The sequence below is a fragment of the Lontra canadensis genome, unplaced genomic scaffold, assembly GCF_010015895.1.
Source record: "Lontra canadensis isolate GAN:19392208 unplaced genomic scaffold, GSC_riverotter_1.0 scaffold163, whole genome shotgun sequence".
Taxonomy (NCBI): domain Eukaryota; kingdom Metazoa; phylum Chordata; class Mammalia; order Carnivora; family Mustelidae; genus Lontra; species Lontra canadensis.
The window spans coordinates 319,889-336,769 of NW_022631157.1; the positions used below are offsets into that span (position 1 = coordinate 319,889).

General features: G+C 47.7%; 1 protein-coding gene across 5 annotated transcripts in view; it reads left to right on the top strand.

Annotated features, from left to right (window-relative positions):
* The first annotated feature begins 717 nt into the window (after positions 1–717).
* KIAA0100 (KIAA0100 ortholog) overlaps positions 718–16,881 on the top strand; it is a 30,927-nt gene continuing 14,763 nt past the window's right edge. For 2 of the 5 annotated variants that reach the window (XR_004381211.1, XM_032845378.1), the window contains exons 1-23: positions 718–866; positions 1,761–1,884; positions 2,402–2,451; positions 2,745–2,892; positions 3,071–3,189; positions 3,418–3,478; positions 3,902–4,091; positions 4,876–4,999; positions 5,165–5,289; positions 5,537–5,604; positions 5,717–5,862; positions 7,379–7,497; positions 7,603–7,766; positions 7,925–8,183; positions 8,708–8,913; positions 11,769–12,861; positions 13,296–13,487; positions 13,617–13,819; positions 13,967–14,085; positions 14,207–14,427; positions 14,912–15,102; positions 15,219–15,318; positions 15,451–15,653. Coding sequence is in view for 4 of the 5 variants with exons in the window: in XM_032845378.1 (XP_032701269.1) it covers positions 799–866; positions 1,761–1,884; positions 2,402–2,451; positions 2,745–2,892; positions 3,071–3,189; positions 3,418–3,478; positions 3,902–4,091; positions 4,876–4,999; positions 5,165–5,289; positions 5,537–5,604; positions 5,717–5,862; positions 7,379–7,497; positions 7,603–7,766; positions 7,925–8,183; positions 8,708–8,913; positions 11,769–12,861; positions 13,296–13,487; positions 13,617–13,819; positions 13,967–14,085; positions 14,207–14,427; positions 14,912–15,102; positions 15,219–15,318; positions 15,451–15,653 (4,293 nt within the window). In the remaining variant the exon portion in view is untranslated. The remainder of the gene's footprint in view (positions 867–1,760; positions 1,885–2,401; positions 2,452–2,744; positions 2,893–3,070; positions 3,190–3,417; positions 3,479–3,901; positions 4,092–4,875; positions 5,000–5,164; positions 5,290–5,536; positions 5,605–5,716; positions 5,863–7,378; positions 7,498–7,602; positions 7,767–7,924; positions 8,184–8,707; positions 8,914–11,768; positions 12,862–13,295; positions 13,488–13,616; positions 13,820–13,966; positions 14,086–14,206; positions 14,428–14,911; positions 15,103–15,218; positions 15,319–15,450; positions 15,654–16,881) is intronic. The other 3 variants (XM_032845376.1, XM_032845377.1, XM_032845379.1) reach the window with 2 other exon arrangements.

Below are 16,881 nucleotides of genomic sequence, written 5' to 3' on the forward strand. Positions count from 1 at the left end.
TCTGTCATATCCCCTCTGCTCGGTGCCCAAATTGTGCTATACACAGTAGAGACTGAAAACTTGTCCAGCGGAGTCCAGAAAATTGCGTTTCTCACACAGTAGGTCAGTACATACTGACTAGAACAGTATTCAAACAGTAACATGAATGAACAACTCATTCCTCTGTGGCTGGAATGAGGTGTGAATTTCCACTGCTGCCTTTTAGTTCTTGGTTTCCTCAGTGATTCTCAGATAAGTCTCTTGAGTAAGATAGGACAGTTACTCCGTGTGACCTAGGGCCATAACTTCCGCCGTACCCTCAGTTCGGACCCGAAGTGGTAAAGCGGACTCTCTAACCACCCTGGGAAAGTGCTTTGAAAGTGGAAGTCTGCCATGAAAATGAGACAGCCAAGTCTGTTGCCAGTCAGGGACGGGCTCAGACTCGGGTCTCCTGCAAGCCTCAGGCTCCCCATTTCCGGGTGCGGAAGGGTGGGTCAGGGGCGGGGCATGAGTGTCAGTCGGGGCGAGGTCCGCCCCCTACCCATTCGTGCGCCCCGGCTCCTTTGGAGCCACGCCCGTACCTCGCGCAGGCAGCCGGTCGGCCCTGCCGGCTCGCGGGCGCGGGGAGGAGTGGGGCAGGGAGACAGCTGGCTGGCTGGCTGGCGGGCTGTAGGGGGCGGGGTGCACGCGCGCCAACGCTTCCCAGTCCAGCGCTTTTCCTGCGCGTGCGGCTGGTCGGCCCGCGGCGGCGCAGAGCGGAGCCGGCGTGGGGGGGCCCCGGCAGGGCGGGGGCCGGAGCCAGGCCGGGCCGGGGCCGGAATGCCCCTGTTCTTCTCCGCGCTGTTGGCCTTGCTGTTGGTTGCCCTCAGCGCCCTCTTCTTAGGCCGGTGAGAGGATCCCGGCTACAGCGGGTGGGGGCTGGGGAAGGAAGAGAGACTGAGGAGGGGGCGCGCGCTGCGAAGGCGCGCGGGGCCGGGCGGGGAGGGGAAGCGGGCTGGAGGATAAGGTGCGCGGGCGGCGGAGGGGGAGGGCCTGAGTAGGGCCGCGGAGGGCGCGCGCGGCGGGCTTGAGCGGGGGCGTGCGGCCCGAGCTGGCACCGAGAAACTGGGAGTAGGGGACACTGAGGGACCGGGCGAGGCCTGAGGGGATGCTGAGGCTGGGAGCTGAATACGTGTGTGTGTGTGTGTGTGTGTGTGTGTGTGAGAGAGAGAGAGAGAGAGAGAGAAGGGAGCCCGGCCTCGTGGCCTCCATTCGCCGCTGAGTGTCTCCTTAACCGAGAGCAGAGGGCACCTGCAGCCTCGCCCTAGGAGACGGAACAGGTCTGGCTGCCCAGGGAAGAGCGGCATTTGAGCCGGCCGGGTTGTGACCCCACGGTGCCTTCTCGCTGACACCTGTCTGGAGGGCGGAGACAGAGACCCCGTGGGGGTAGTGTGTGATGACACATCTGACACGGCTGCCTGTATTTCGACTTCCCGTCGGGCCTCTTCCTTCTTCATCTGGGGTTCCTAAGGATTGGAAAGATTGCTTTCTTTGTCCCCAGTTTAGGAGGTGGACTGTAGTTTGTCTGATTTCATTTGGGTGAAGGGGACACTCCAGGGCTAGGGTTTTGATCTTTGTGGCCGAGTGTACGTGACAGAGTGTTGTTTTGGGAGACCGGAGAGTTGCCCAGAAGATCCAGCTTTAGGACATGACCTTTTTGCAAGGCCTTCTAGGACCAGGAAGGGGTGAGGAAAGCCAAAATTGGGAGATGGTCCTGGGAACTCACAGGGATTTTTCTGCAGGTGGTTTGTGGTCCGGTTGGCCACCAAGTGGTGTCAGCGGAAGCTGCAGGCGGAGCTAAAGATTGGCTCCTTTTTTTGGATCCAGAATGTCAGCCTTAAGTTTCAGCAACACCAGCAAACAGTGGTGAGTCTTGGGGAACTCCCTGGGTGTGTGTGGGGTGGACTCAGCTAAATTTTAATTATTTCTTTTTTTTTTTCTCTAAAATCCTGGGTGGCTTTCCTAGTTAGCCCAGCCTTGTCACTTCTTTGCCAAGATGGTTTTAGAGTTTGGAAGCGCTGGGATTGATGCAAGTTGTTGAGTTAAAAATGCTTATAAGGCACAGAGTGTTCAGGGTACAATAAGAAAGATACAGAACTAAGCACAGAGAAAAGATAACAGGAAATAGAAGCACTTACTGTTCTAATTTAAGAGGAGAAATAGTAACATGTCCATAAAAGAGAAATACTGAACAAGTTCAACTAGTGTCATTGTGAGGAGCAGGATATAGTGCTGAGGAGAGAAGCTGGTGGAAATGGAGTGGAGAATATTTAGTGAAAGGGCTATAGGACTTCCTCCTCTTCTTAGAAAATTTCCTGGCTGTCAAGCTGCTCATGGCTTACCTTGCAGCTAGTGTACAAAGCTATTTTCCACACTGTTTTAGGAAATTGATAGCCTGTGGATTTCCAGCAAACTCCTTAGCCATGATCTGCCGTGAGTACCCTATATCCTCACTCTTCCCTTGGGGAATATTTTGGGATTGGGGTTTGCAGAATGACATTCTGCAGGGGCCTGACAGCCCAAGGAGGGGGCTGGGGTTTTGCTGATGTCTCCTGGTTAGCCTGGAGGCTATTATTTTGTGAGACAGATATTGATAACTGCTATGAGGCTCTTCTCCATGATTTGAGCTACATTTTTAGGGAGGAATGGAGAGTGGATATTGCGGAGGGGAGAAGACTGCCATAAAGGGCTGGACCTGATGGCAGTGAGATTTCTCTTCTGGGCAGACGCTATGTGGCATTGTGCTTTGGAGAAGTGCGTATCAGAACGGACCTACAGAAGGTTTCTGGCCTGTTTGCCCCATTTTCCCAGAGCACTGGGGTGCATCAGAAGGAACTGTCCTTCAGTCCATCCTTACTGAAGATCTTCTGTCAGGTGAGATTCTTTTCCCAGTTTCTCGGACTTTAGTAGGGATAGCTGGCTGTAGAGTGATGGGTGAATTTTTCTGCTGTTTTGGGAATATAATACCAAGAGCTGCCTCTTATTTTTTCTCTTCTGGAAGAGAAAGGCAGTGCCTTGGTGCTAATGGTTATTCTTTGCTGCTTCTTTCTAGCTCTTCTCCATTCATGTAGAGTCTATAAACATCATGGTTCTCAAGGTGGCTACTTCTGAGTCTTTGTGGCACATTCAGATCAGAGGAAGCAGCTTTCTTTTGGATAGTGATGGGAAAAGGTAACCACTGGGTGAAAGAAGATCTGGTAGTCCCATTCTTGCCTTATAGTTTCCGCATGGCTGGATGTCTGGGTTTTATAAAGGTGTCAAGTTCTCATTCTATAACAATTTGAGGAGAGGTTAAAGTTAGGCACTTTTCTTTGCCTTGTTCCATTTAGCCAGTAAAGCTTGACTGAAGTTAAGTGGTAAGAAAGGGGCCGAGTGCTCTTAATTTTTTTCCTTTCCCAGGCTGAAATGTGAGGTGAGCCTAAATCAGATCAACAGCAAAGTTCTTAAGAGTGGCCAGTTGGTGAGTATGCCATGGTCATTTAGATGCCTTGTTTCCTTCTGGGCATAGGATATGAAGGAGCTTACATTCTAGGTTCTGTGTTCTTTATTGTAATAAGTTTTTTTTTTTTTTTTTTTTTAGATTTTATTTATTTATTTGACAGACAGAGATCACAAGTAGGCAGAGAGGCAGGCAGAGAGAGAGGGAGGGGGAAGCAGGCTCCCTGCCGAGCAGAGAGCCTGACGAGGGGCTTGATCCCAGGACCCTGGGATCATGACCTGAGCCGAAGGCAGAGGCTTTAACCCACTGAGCCACCGAGGCGCCCCTAGGTTCTGTGTTCTTATGGGGAGTTCTCTCAAGGTGGTGTTCTAGACCACTGCATTTGGACCCAAAACTTCCTGACTCCCTACGTCTTAACACCTTAGAGGCTTATCCTCCCTACAGGAGGACACCTGCCTAGCGGAGCTCTCACTGGCCCTAAAGCTGTGTCTAGAGGTGGGCATCAGCAGTCGGCAACTGAAGGCGATCACTGTGGATATGTGGACACTCCATGCTGAACTGCATGAGGGCCTTTTTCATAGTCAGCTGCTACGCCAGGGCCCAAGCCTGGCACCCAAACCTGTTCCTTGTTCAGGTAAAGCCCTGGTCAGTTAGCTTCTTGGGTGTGCTGTTCTCTTATTTTTTTGGAATTATGTAAAAACAGTGGTCTCACTACTCATTAGGTGTGCTTTGTTATTCAGCATGACTTTTGACACTGAGGATAGCTAAAGGAGATAGGGTATTTACTTGTGAGTGAAAGAACTAACATTTAGTGGGTAATTATTAAAAATTAGACTTGTAGTACAAGTTTTTTGTATTGTCTCTCTCAATTCTCAGCATTTCACAAACGAGGAAACTGAAGCAAGAAGACCAGATAGGTGACTTGACTGAGGTCATAGAGCTAGTCAGTGGTAAAAATTCAGTATAAGTTATTTTGCCCCAAAGTCCATATTCTTTTTTTTTTTAAGATTTTATTTATTTATTTGACGAGATCACAAGTAGGCAGAGAGGAGTCAGAGAGAGAGGGGGGGAAGCAATCTGCCTGCTGAGCAGAGAGCCCGATCGGGAGCTCGATCCCAGGACTCTGGGATCATGACCTGAGCTGATTGCAGAGGCTTAACCCACTGAGCCACCCAGGTGCCCCTAAAGTCCATATTCTTTACATTGTATCAGCCTGCTCCCCATACTGTTTTTCTAAACTCCAGGGAAGGGAGTACAGTAGGTACCTAAATCTCTGGGATATTTGCCTTGTGGCCTAGGATTGGGCATTTGGTTACTCTACTTATGTGGGAAGACTTGGCCAAAGAGGACAGGGCATTTTGTGAGACTTGAGTATGCTAAGGATTGATGGCTCTTGTGTTATTCATTCATGTTTTCAGAGGTGACAGAGAACTTGGCTGAGCCAGCTCTGCCTGGCCTGTACCTCCTCCAGCAGCTGCCAGATCAGGTCAAGGTGAAAATGGAGATCACAAGTGTGGTGCTGTCAATGAATAGTCAAAAGAGGTGAGATCTCTGCTGACACAGAGTGTGGAGAGAGATGGTTTGAACTCTATGCTGGGGTCTCAGTAACCCACCTAGTAGCTCCGCTGCACTGAGCTTGTCTGTGGGGGAAAGGGAGTAAGAACGATATTCCACATATTTCTGAGTCAAAGTCTGGCTCTGCTCTAGGCACCTGAATTGGACGCTGAAGCTGCTGCATTTCCTGTACCACCGTGATGAGGATCAGCTGCCTCTTCGAAGCTTCACAGCAAACTCTGATATGGCACAGATGAGCACTGAACTCATACTGAAAGGTTCCTGGTGGGGGGGCAGTCGATACCGAAAGGACTAGACCCTCTCTTTCCCCCATGCCCCAGGTGGCCTTCTTAATTTAATATCAGTGTAGCTGGGGATGGGGAGGAGGGAATATACTGAGAGAAAATAACCCCAACTCACAAGTTTTGGTGATAGTCTATTCATCTGCTTGCCTGTCTCTACTGTCTCCTAGTTTTACCTTTTGTTTTCCCAGTGTTCTTCTCTGATCGCTCTTTGCCCTCACAGATGGTTTGTTGCTGTCCCAAAGTCGCCAGCGCATCGTCTGTCTCAGCTCCCTCAAGGCTAATGTGCAGGTGTGATGACTGTGGGACCAAGAATCCTTCCTTTCTGTGCTTTCTCCCTGTATCATTGCCTTGTAAGCTACTGAGATAAAACCCAAGCCAACAGTTCTGGTGTTATTTCCAGGTGACCACCATTGACCTCTCAGCCTCCCTGGTTTTGAATACTTGTATTATTCATTACCGGCACCAGGAATTCTCTCACTGGCTGCACATGCTGGCCCTGGAGACCCAAGAGTCTAGTTCATCTGTTTTTAAGCAAAGAAAGAAAAGGTCGGTGTAATCTTTTTTTAGCCACCATCTTATCAGGTGGATTCTCAGATTCTTTTGATCTAAAGTGGCCTATTGTGTTAAATATGTATTTTGATGAGTTCAATAGCATTTCTATTTTATTTATTTTTATTTTTTGAGAGAGAGAGAGCGCAAGCATGGGAGCTGTGGGGGGAGGGGCAGAAGAAGAGGGAGGGGCTTGATTCCACCACCCTGAAACCATGACCTGGGCTGAAATCAAGAGTTGGATGCTTAACTTACTGAGCCACCCAGGTGCCCCAATAGCATTTCTATTTTATATATCTTCCCCATTAAACTAGATTATTTGACAGTAGGATGAAGTCCTTTTTGTTTTTATTTCTTCAGTGCCCAGCACAGTGCCTTGTTATACAAAATAAACAATTGTTGCACTGAATTTATTTTTATTTTAATTTTTTATTTTATTTATTTTTTTGCACTGAATTTAAATGATCCACAATCTTGTCTGCCTTAAATTATAAGGTGGTACATCCTGTCAGCAATGTCATCTCTCTCTGCATTGTGTTGCATAGAGAACTTAAGATTAATGGCCTGGAAGCAGGGGCCACCTGGTTGGCTCAGTTGGTTAAGTGTCTGCCTTCTGCTTAAGTCATAATCTCAGGGTCCTGCAATCAAGTTCCACATCGGGCTCCCTGCTCAGTGGGGAACCTCCTTCTCCCTCTGCCTGCTGCTCTACCTGCTTATGCACGGGCGATCTCTCTCCTTTTTTGACAAATAAATAAAATCTTTAAAAATAAGATGACTTGGGGTACCTGGGTGGCTCAGTGGTTTAAGCCTCTGCCTTTGGCTCAGGTCATGATCTCAGGGTCCTGGATCGAGCCCCACATCAGGCTTTCTGCTCAGCAGGGAGCCTGCTTCCTCCCCCCCACCCCGCCCCTGCCTGCCTCTCTGCCTACTTGTGGTCTCTGTCAAATAAATAAACAAAATCTCTCTAAAAAAAAAAAAAGATAGGGGCGCCTGGGTGGCTCAGTGGGTTAAGCCGCTGCCTTTGGCTTGTCATGATCTCAGGGTCCTGGGATCGAGCCCGACATCGGGCTCTTTGCTTAGCGGGGAGCTGCTTCTCTCTCTCTCTGCCTGCCTCTCTGCCTACTTGTGATCTTTCTCTGTCAAATAAATAAAATCTTTAAAAAATAAAAATAAAAAATAAAAATAATAAATTAAAAAAAAGATGGCTTGGAAGCAGTGCTCCTTGGTTGTATTAGGTTGAATCATGTGATATACTGATGTTTATATTTACAGTTATATTTGATTTCTGAAATGGCAGTCTCCTATGGTTCAACCTAATAATCTTTCTTGCATCCCCACAGTTTACCATTGGGAATAACAAATTTAGGAGTTTGGTCTTTTATTTTCTAGTTGCATTCCATCCTGAGAATCACAACAAAACTCACCCTGACTTTTGAGAGCTTCAGGTATCTGTTCCATAATAGGAAGCTCCAGTTCTTTCTTTATCAAACAATGATGTCTCATCTCTATGCAGAACCTTCCCCCAAATCCTGGCTCCCATCATCTTTAGCACCTCCATCTCCAATGTCAACGTTTCCGTTCAGCTTGGTGATACACCACCCTTTGCCTTGGGATTCAATTCCATCTCTCTAGGTAAGACTCTGGGATAGAAAAGGAACAAGAATCTGTCTATTCGTGAAGCTAGGCCTAATTGATGGCTACAGTGGCTCCATAGAACTCTCTCCTACCTTTGTTCAGATTACCAGCACCTGAGGCCACAGAGTATCCATCAGCGGGGTGTGTTAACTGTGGACCATCTCTGCTGGCGGGTGGGCAGTGACTCCCACATTCAGCGGGCACCCCACCCACCCAATATGCATGTTTGGGGTGAGGCACTTGTCCTGGACTCCTTCACACTACAGGTAGGTGGGGACTTTGGTGAACAGCGGCCCATAGTTTCCTTTTCCTGCCATGTTTTAGAGCACAGAGCACCTTTATGGCAGAAGATGACGCATCAGGGTGTCATAGAACTGTGGGTTCTGCATGCTTCTAATGGGGCTCGCTCTCTCTTCTTTTCTAGGGTAGCTATAACCAGCCTTTGGGCCTGTCTAGCACCCAGTCAGATACCCTGTTTCTTGATTGTACCATCCGTGGACTGCAGGTAGAAGCATCAGATACCTGTGCACAGTGTCTCTCTCGCATTTTATCCTTGATGGACACACAATCTGGGAAGTCAGCTGCCTCTAGAGAATCTTCATTTGGGGAATCTGTGTCATTACTGTGGAAGGTGGACTTGAAGGTGGAGGACATGAACTTGTTCACCCTTTCTGCCCTGGTTGGTAAGTGGGACAGGGAGTCTATAGTTAAGTGGGTAGTTTGTAACCTAAGCAGATTATACTGGTTCAGTCTGGTCCTTCTCATTTAATGAAGGTGATTATTTGGATTTTTCCTAATTAAAGGCATGAGATGCTGGAAGGTCTTACGTAACTTGGGTTTCTTGATATTTCTTACAGGCTAATAGAAGGTATTAAGTATTAAGCAAGATTTATTAAAAAAAAAAAGCTTTGATAGTTGATCAAGAAATTGAGACTTGTGTAGTTTTTTATTTCCTTATGTGTTTGGTTCTAGAAAGTAATACATCTCTGGGCACTTTGTAGGAGTTAGGGAGCTTCTTTGGCTTTGCTACCAGATTTAGGTAGGGTAAGATAGGAGAGGAAAAATTGCTCTGAAATATGAGGAATGAACTTAGGGAGGTATAGGGAATACAGAAAACTAGCGTGAAGAGAATGAGTAAGAAAGGGTAAAGGCTGAAGTTGCCATTTGAGAGCTGAGAACCAATGCTAACGTGGTTTCTGGATGTTAGGTGCTTCAGAGATCCGACTGGACACGCTGACCATCCTGGGAAGCGCTGAAACCTCCACTGTGGGTGTCCAGGGACTTGTGCTGGCCCTGGTGAAGTCAGTCACAGAGAAGATGCAGCCCTGCTGCAAGGCTCCTGACATCCCCACTCCCGTGCTCAGCCTCTCCATGCTCTCCATCACCTATCACAGCAGCATCCGCTCTCTGGAGGTAATGCTTCTCTGGGGAGGTGGAGTCAGGTTGGTTTTTCTCTAGGCTGAAGAGCATTTCCCAGTTTTTTTTCTTCTTTTTTTAAAAAAATATTTTATTTATTTATTTGACAGAGATCACAAATAGGCAGAGAGGCAGGCGGAGAGAAGAGGGGGAAGCAGGCGCCCCTCTGAACAGAGAGCCTGATGCGGGTCTCAATCCCAGGACCCTGAGACCATGACCTGAGCCGAAGGCAGAGGCTTAACCCACTGAGCCACCCAGGCGCCCCTCCTAGTCTTTTGAGTCTGTTGTGAAATTCATCTGTGAGAAATATGACATCTTGCATTATCCTTTTTGTCCTGGCTTATTCTGTACATTTTAAACTCTTTATTATGGAACATAAAACACACACAGAACTAGAGAGAATATATGAACTTGTATGTATCCATACCCAGCTTCAGTAATTATCACTTAGGACCAACATGTTTCAGCTCTGTACCCACCAGTCACCCTGCTGCCCGCTCCTGCATTATTTTGAGGCAGACATATACCAGGACATATAATTTCAACTGTAAATATTTCAGTGCATATCTCTGAAAAATAAGAGGTTTTTTTTTTGTTTTGTTTTGTTTTTTAAAGATCATGATGTGTTGTTATTTCACTGAAGCCCTCAGCTTATTAAAAGGCTGGAAGGGAGGGGCGCCTGGCTGGCTCAGTGGGTAGAGTGTGCGACTCTTGATGTTAGGGTTGTAAATTCGAGCCCCGTGTTGGGTTTAGAGATTACCTAAAAATAGAGTTTTCAAAAAAATAAAAGGTCAAAAGGGATCGGAAGATGAAGGCAGTGGCAAGTTCTAAGAGGCTTTCCAAGATCTTTCTCCTCAGGGTATCAGGTGAATATGGAATCGTCTTAGGAAGGGAGTGGGGTATCTTTCCAACTGTCAGACTTCAGCTTCCTTTGGAAGAAGTCGCCTTTTCAAGGCTGGAATTCAAAGGCATTTTTCTGTTCTGGAATTTAAATTTTCTCTGCTTAACTATTCAGAATGGATTTTGTTTTTCAAACTTACAAGGACTCCTTTCTTTGAAGCACACTTTCACATATAAGTCATTTGCTGTATTGACTTGTGTGGTCAGTCTTTTTTATATTTTTTAAGAATTAAATTAAGGGGCACCTGGATGGCTCTGTTGGTTGAGTGTCCGACTCTTGGTTTCCGCTCAGGTTGTGATCTCGTGGTTGTGAGGTCGAGCCCCATGTCAGGCTCTGCGCTCAGTGTGAAATCTTCAGATACTTTCTCCCTCTCCCTCTGCCCCTCCCCATTCGCACACACACTCTCTCCCCCTAAAATGAATAAATAAAATCTTTTAAAAAAATTTTATTTATTTATTTGACAGAGATCACAAGTGGGCAGAGAGGCAGGCGGGGGTGGGGGTGAGGAGCAGGCTCCCTGCTGAGCAGAGAGTCCAGTACGGGGCTGGATCCCAGGACCCTGGGACCATGACCTGAGCTGAAGGCAGAGGCTTAACCCACTGAGCCACCAGGCGCCCCAATAAATAAAATCTCTTTTTTAAAATTTTTTTTAAAGATTTCGTTTATTTATTTGACAGGTGGAGATCACAAGTAGGCAGAGAGGCAGGCAGAAAGAGAGGGGGAAGCAGGCTCCCTGCTGCACAGAGAGCCCGATCGGGGCTCAATCCCAGGACCCTGGGATCATGACCTGAGCCGAAGGCAGAGGCTTTAACCCACTGAGCCAGAGCCATCCCGGTGCCCCAATAAATAAAATCTTTAAAAAAAAAAAATTAAGTCAAGATGCAATCATTGCATGAAACAGTTTGTTTTTTTTTTTAATTTTATTTATTTATTTGACAGACAGAGATCACAAGTAGGCAGAGAGAGAGGAGGAAGCAGTCTCCCTGCTGAGCAGAGCCCGATGCGGGGCTCGATCCCAGAACCCTGGAATCATGACCCGAGCCGAAGGCAGAGGCTTTAACCCACTGAGCCACCCAGGCGCCCCAACAGTTTTTTTTTTTAAAGATTTTATTTACTTATTAAAGTAAAGAGTGGGGGAGAGAGCACAAGCAGGGTGAGGGGCAGAGGGAGAAGTAGTCTCCCTATGATGGGATCATGACCTCAGCCAAAAGCAGATGCTTGACTGACTGAGGTACCCAGGTGCCCTGCATGAAACTTTCAAAGTGTATGGACATTGGGGAGGGTATGTGCTATGGTGAGTGCTGTGAAGTGTGTAAACCTGGCGATTCACAGACCTGTATCCCTGGGGCTAATAATACATTATATGTTTATAAAAAAATTTAAAAATTAAAAAAAAAACTTTCAAAGTGATTATTAAAATGGTTATTACTGGGGTGCCTGGGTGGCTCAGTGGGTTGGGCCTCTGCCTTCGGCTTGGGTCATGATCTCAGGGTCCTGGGATCGAGCCCTGCATCGGGGTCTCTGCTTGGCAGGGAGCCTGCTTCCCCCTCTCTCTCTGCCTACTTGTGATCTCTGTCAAATAAATAAATAAAATCTTTAAAAAAATGGTTATTATATAGGGTACGGCTATTATAGAAAGATAACTCACAGAAACAAAAAGTCAAATGACTTATTAAGTATGTGCTGTATATACTGTATATTCTGTGGTAGATACTGAAGAATCAACAGTCTAGAATCCAGTTGGGAACTCAAGAGTGTGTAAGTAAGAACTGTTAGCTCCATATATTCATGCTAAGGAGAACAAGGCAAGGGTGTAATTGATGCAGTTGCTCAGGAAATGGTCCTGAGTGGAGATGGTTCTGGACCCAGGTGTGCATGTATAATAATCTCATCCATCTCTCCTATTTTGGGATCTTGTAATTGACAGATCCTTTTCTCTTGCTCCCTGAAGGTTCAGTGTGGTACAGGGCTCACCTTACTTTGGAGCCCTCCAGATCACATGTACCTATACCAGCACGTCCTGGCTACCCTGCATTGCCGAGACCTACTGCGAGCCACTCTGTTTCCCGAGTCTGTGCCACTCCTTGCTCTAGAGATCCCAGAGACTGCGTCTGAACCAGAAGGCCTTCTCCCTGAGCCATCTCCCCCAAAGCGGCTACTAAACCTGACGCTAGAGGTGAGCACAGCTAAGCTGACAGCTTTTGTAGCTGAGGACAAGTTCATTACCCTGGCTGCGGAGAGTGTGTCGCTGAGCCGGCATGGGGGTTCGCTGCAGGCTTACTGCCCAGAGCTGGCTGCTGGCTTTGATGGCAATAGCATCTTCAACTTCAAGGAGGTGGAGGTACAGTTGCTGCCCGAACTGGAGGAGATGATCCTCCACCGGAATCCTTTCCCCGTGCTGCAGACCCTCCGGAACCGTGTGTGGCTTCTCTCCCTGGGCTCAGTCTCAGTGGAGTTTCCTTATCAGTATGATTTCTCTCGAACTCTGGATGAGGCTGTGGGCGTACAGAAATGGCTGAAGGGGCTGCATGGAGGAACTCCTGCTCCGGCTTCTCCAAGCCCTGCCGCACTCCCACCTGATCTGCTCTTGAAGGTTCATCACTTCTCATGGGTTTTCCTGGATGACGTTTTTGAGGTGAAACTTCGTGATAACTATGAACTAATGAAGGATGAAAGTAAGGAGAGCGCCAAAAGGCTGCAGTTGCTGGATGCCAAGGTGGCTGCCCTTCGGAAGCAACATGGGGAGTTACTGCCAGCCCGTAAAATTGAGGAGCTCTATGCCTCTTTGGAACATAAAAACATTGAAATCTACATTCAGCGCTCCCGTCGTCTCTATGGCAACACACCTATGCGCCGGGCTCTGCTCACTTGGAGCCTGTCAGGGCTAGAACTGGTAGCTCTGGCAGATGCCTCCTTCCATGGGCCTGAGCGTGTGATAGAGCAAGTTCAAGAGCTTGATCCAGGCAGCCCTTTCCCTGCTGAGGGGATAGATCTTGTCATTCAGTGGTGTCGTATGCTCAAGTGCAGTGTTAAGACATTTTTGGGTAAGTAACACTTCCTCATTTGTAAATAGAGTGTAGTGTTCGCCCTCAGAGCTCCAGAAAGCTCTCTGAGTGACTGCAGAGGAACTCAGTTATACTGGGAACTGTGGTGGTTTTTGGATGGGTGGAGTGGGATGGGTGGGCTCCTCTTCATTTCTTGGTTCCTGAATTTCACCCTGAAACTGCTTGGCTAACACGAAGGACAACTAACACAGTCATCTTCAGGGTTAGTGTGCCTCTTGGATCTCGGTGTTATTCTCCTCACCACCTGCTCGTGTCTCCACGCCATTTTCCAGCTTTCCTGCCAACTGCCAGCTATTGTTCTCTCAGTTGACCTTGTTAAATAGATGGGTAAAAGTAGTGGCAGGGGAGAAAATGCTCAAGAATATTGAGACAGTCCTCTGAATAGCCAGCGTATATCCTCCCTGTAATAACAGTTCGGATAAGAGATTATCCCCGGTACCTGTTTGAGATACGTGACTGGCGGCTGATGGGTCGACTTGTGGGCACCGAGCAGAGTGGTCAGCCTTGCTCCCGGCGGCGTCAAATCTTGCACTTGGGGCTTCCATGGGGTAATGTGGCAGTAGAGAGGAACATGCCCCCACTCAAGTTCTACCACGACTTCCACTGTGAGTAGAGGAGGGCAGTTGGTGTGGCTGAGGGACGTTGTGATGGCTGGGATGGGAGATGAGCTGAGGCCCTCCGGAGTGAAGAAAGAAGTAGCGTAATAAGCTGTACCCTTTGCTCCTCTATCCCAGCGGAAATCTTTCAGTACACAGTGGTATGGGGCCCGTGCTGGGATCCAGCCTGGACACTGATTAGCCAGTCTGTGGACCTCTTGACCAAGCCCTCAGCTGACCCCAGCCCACCCTTGCCCTGGTGGGACAAGAGCCGTCTTCTGTTCCATGGGGACTGGCACATGGACATTGAACAGGCAAATCTGCACCAACTGGCTACTGAGGTGAGGGGTTCCGGAGTTGTTTTCTTACTAGGATGCTATGATTGGGGCTTGTATAGCACATGGAAGGGGGAGACCCAGTGGTACTTATTTGGGAGATTGGGAGATAGTCTAATCCAGATCTCACCGAGTTGTTGGGGGTGGTTACAGGACCCATACAACACAACAGAAAATATGCACTGGGAGTGGAGCCACCTGTCTTTTCATTGGAAACCTGGTCAATTTGTGTTCAAGGGTGACTTGGATGTCAACGTGAGAACAGCTTCTAAGTGAGTGGAGTGATGGGTGGGGCCTCAACAGGGGGAGGGATTCAGGTTGGAGGGAGAGGGGAAGAGCCAGGGGATTACAAGTGATCAGGGCACTGAGAGCTGGGACTCTTTTGTGAGACAGGTATGATGACTGCTGCTTCCTTCACCTGCCTGACCTCTGCATGACACTGGACCTGCAGTGGCTATGCCATGGGAACCCCCATGATCACCACAGTGTCACTCTGCGGGCTCCAGAGTTTCTGCCTGAGGTGCCCTTGGGCCAACTCCATGACTCCTACCGGGCATTCCGCTCTGAGAACCTCAATCTCTCCATCAAGATGGATCTGACCCGGCACAGTGGGAGTGAGGCTTGGGTCTGGGACAGTGGGAGGAAGAGTTGGGAGGATGGGCTTAAACACAAAGGACTTGACCCTTTGGGGCGGGGATAGGGAAAGCAAGGGAGGATTTGGATTAGGACCTTTTTTTGAGAAAGGGTTGGTGAAGACAAAGCTTAGATTTTTATTTTTTTTTAGATTTTATTTATTTGGGAGAGAGAGAGTACAAGCAGAGAGGGAGAAGCAGACTCCCCACTGAGCAGGGATCCAGATGCGGGGCTCTATCCCAGGACCTGGAGATCATGACTTGAACCAAAGGCAGAGGCCTAACCATCTGTGCCACCCAGGCGGCCCCAAAGCTTAGATCTTTAAAAGGAAAGGGTATTGGGGATATTGACTTGAGGCTGAATGCTGCTTGGGTTTTTAAACTTCTAAAAGCTGAAGCTAGGGATGGATTTAGGTTCATCTCTGTTTTAATCACAGGTAGGAGATATCTATCTTGTCTTTTACAGCAATATCCCAGCCCCGGATTCTGTTATATAGTAGTACCCTGCGCTGGATGCAGAACTTCTGGGCAACTTGGACTAGTGTCACAAGGCCTATCTGTCGGGGAAAGCTCTTCAATAACCTGAAACCGAGCAAGAAGAAACTTGGCCAGCACTACAAGCAGCTTTCCTATACTGCGCTTTTTCCCCAGCTGCAGGTCAGGCTCTGACATCTTCAGTTCTGTTCCCCTTCCCTAGTTTTCTCATTTTTTCCTTATCTTCATCATCTCTTGGATACCATTCTTTGTTCAGCGTTATGCTCTCTGCTTGTCAGGTGCACTATTGGGCCTCATTTGCCCAGCAACGGGGCATCCAGATTGAGTGCAGTCAGGGCCATGTCTTCACTAGGGGAACTCAGCGGCTTATACCTCAAGGTAGGTTCAAAAACTGCCTTCCTTTCTCGTAGTCCTTGCCCTCTTCGCCCTTCTCGTTCCTCTTCCTGCTTTCTGTCCCACACTGCCCTTCTGTATCAGTCTGCATGGGCTCTGTATGGCTCCTTGTCTCAGCGGGCACAGTGATGCGGCGCCTCATCTCTGACTGGAGTGTGACCCAGATGGTTAGTGACCTAAGTCAGGTGACTGTTCACCTGATGGCTTCGCCCACTGAAGAGAATGCTGATCACTGCCTTGATCCTTTGGTGACAAAGACCCACCTACTGAGCCTGTCCTCCCTCACCTACCAGCGGCACAGCAATCGCACAGCTGAAGAGGTACCGCGTGACTCAGTCTCCTTACGACCTTATTTGTATCTGTACGTGTCTTGGTTTATTTGGGCAGCCATAACAAAATACCGAAGACTGTGTGGCTTAAACAACAAAAATATATTTCTCACAGTTTTGGGGTCTGGAGGTCTAAGATCAGGGTGCCAAGCATAGTCTTTGGCACCTTTGGCACTCTTTCCTGTCTTGTAGACAGTTGCCTTTGCTGTGTCCTCACAAGGCAGGAAAAGAGAAAGGGAGCATCCTCGTTGGTGTCTCTTCTTATAAGGGCACACTGATCCTATCATAAGGCCCCACCCTCATGACATTTAAACCTAATTACCTCCTAAAGGCCACATCTCCAAGTATTATCATACTGGGGATTATGGTCTCAACATATGAAGTTTGGTTGGGGCAACAATTCAGTCCATGGCAGTGGATTTCAGGCAAAGGTCCCGGTAATGTTTCTAACTACATTCCAAGCATATATATCATTATTATATAATGAATTCACTATCAGCTGTATCAGTGTCCCTCTTTTTGAAAATTCCTTTTCTCCCTCTCCTTCTAAAGATAGTCTCTTGCACTTCAGGAAACAGTAAAACTTTTTTCCTAGGACCTTATTTGGTGGGATTTTTTGCCCCCTAATTAAGGAAAGATTTTATGTTGAAATTTTTTTTCTTCTGGTTTTTAATTAAGTAGGCTCCATGCCCAAGCTGGGGCTTGAATTCACAACCCTGAGATCAAGAGTCACATGCTCTACTGACTGAGACAGTTAGGTGATCATATGTTGACATTTTCTGAACCATATAAATATAGTGGATATAGTCTGAGTGTAGTCTAATGCACACATTAAGACCACTTAGTTTTTCTTTCTCTAGGGTTGTCTTATCTCTCCTAGAACAGATTTTTTTTTTTCTTTTTAGGTGGCGGGGGGGCAGAAGGAGAGGGAGAGAGAAATTTTTTTTTTGGTTAAAGATTTTATTTATTTATATGAAAGAGAATGAGTGAAAGCATGAGCAGGGGGAGGAGCAGAGGGAGAGACACACTTCCACTGAGCAGGGCCTCCCCGACCCCCGACGTGGGACTTGACTTGATCCCAGGACCCTGGGCTCATGACCTGAGCCGAAAGCAGATGCTTAACCAACTGAGCCAGGCACCCAAATAGATTGCTTATTCAACAAGTTTGTTTTCTTATCTCTATATCTGTGGTATGGGAGAAATTGTGGGAATTTCCATG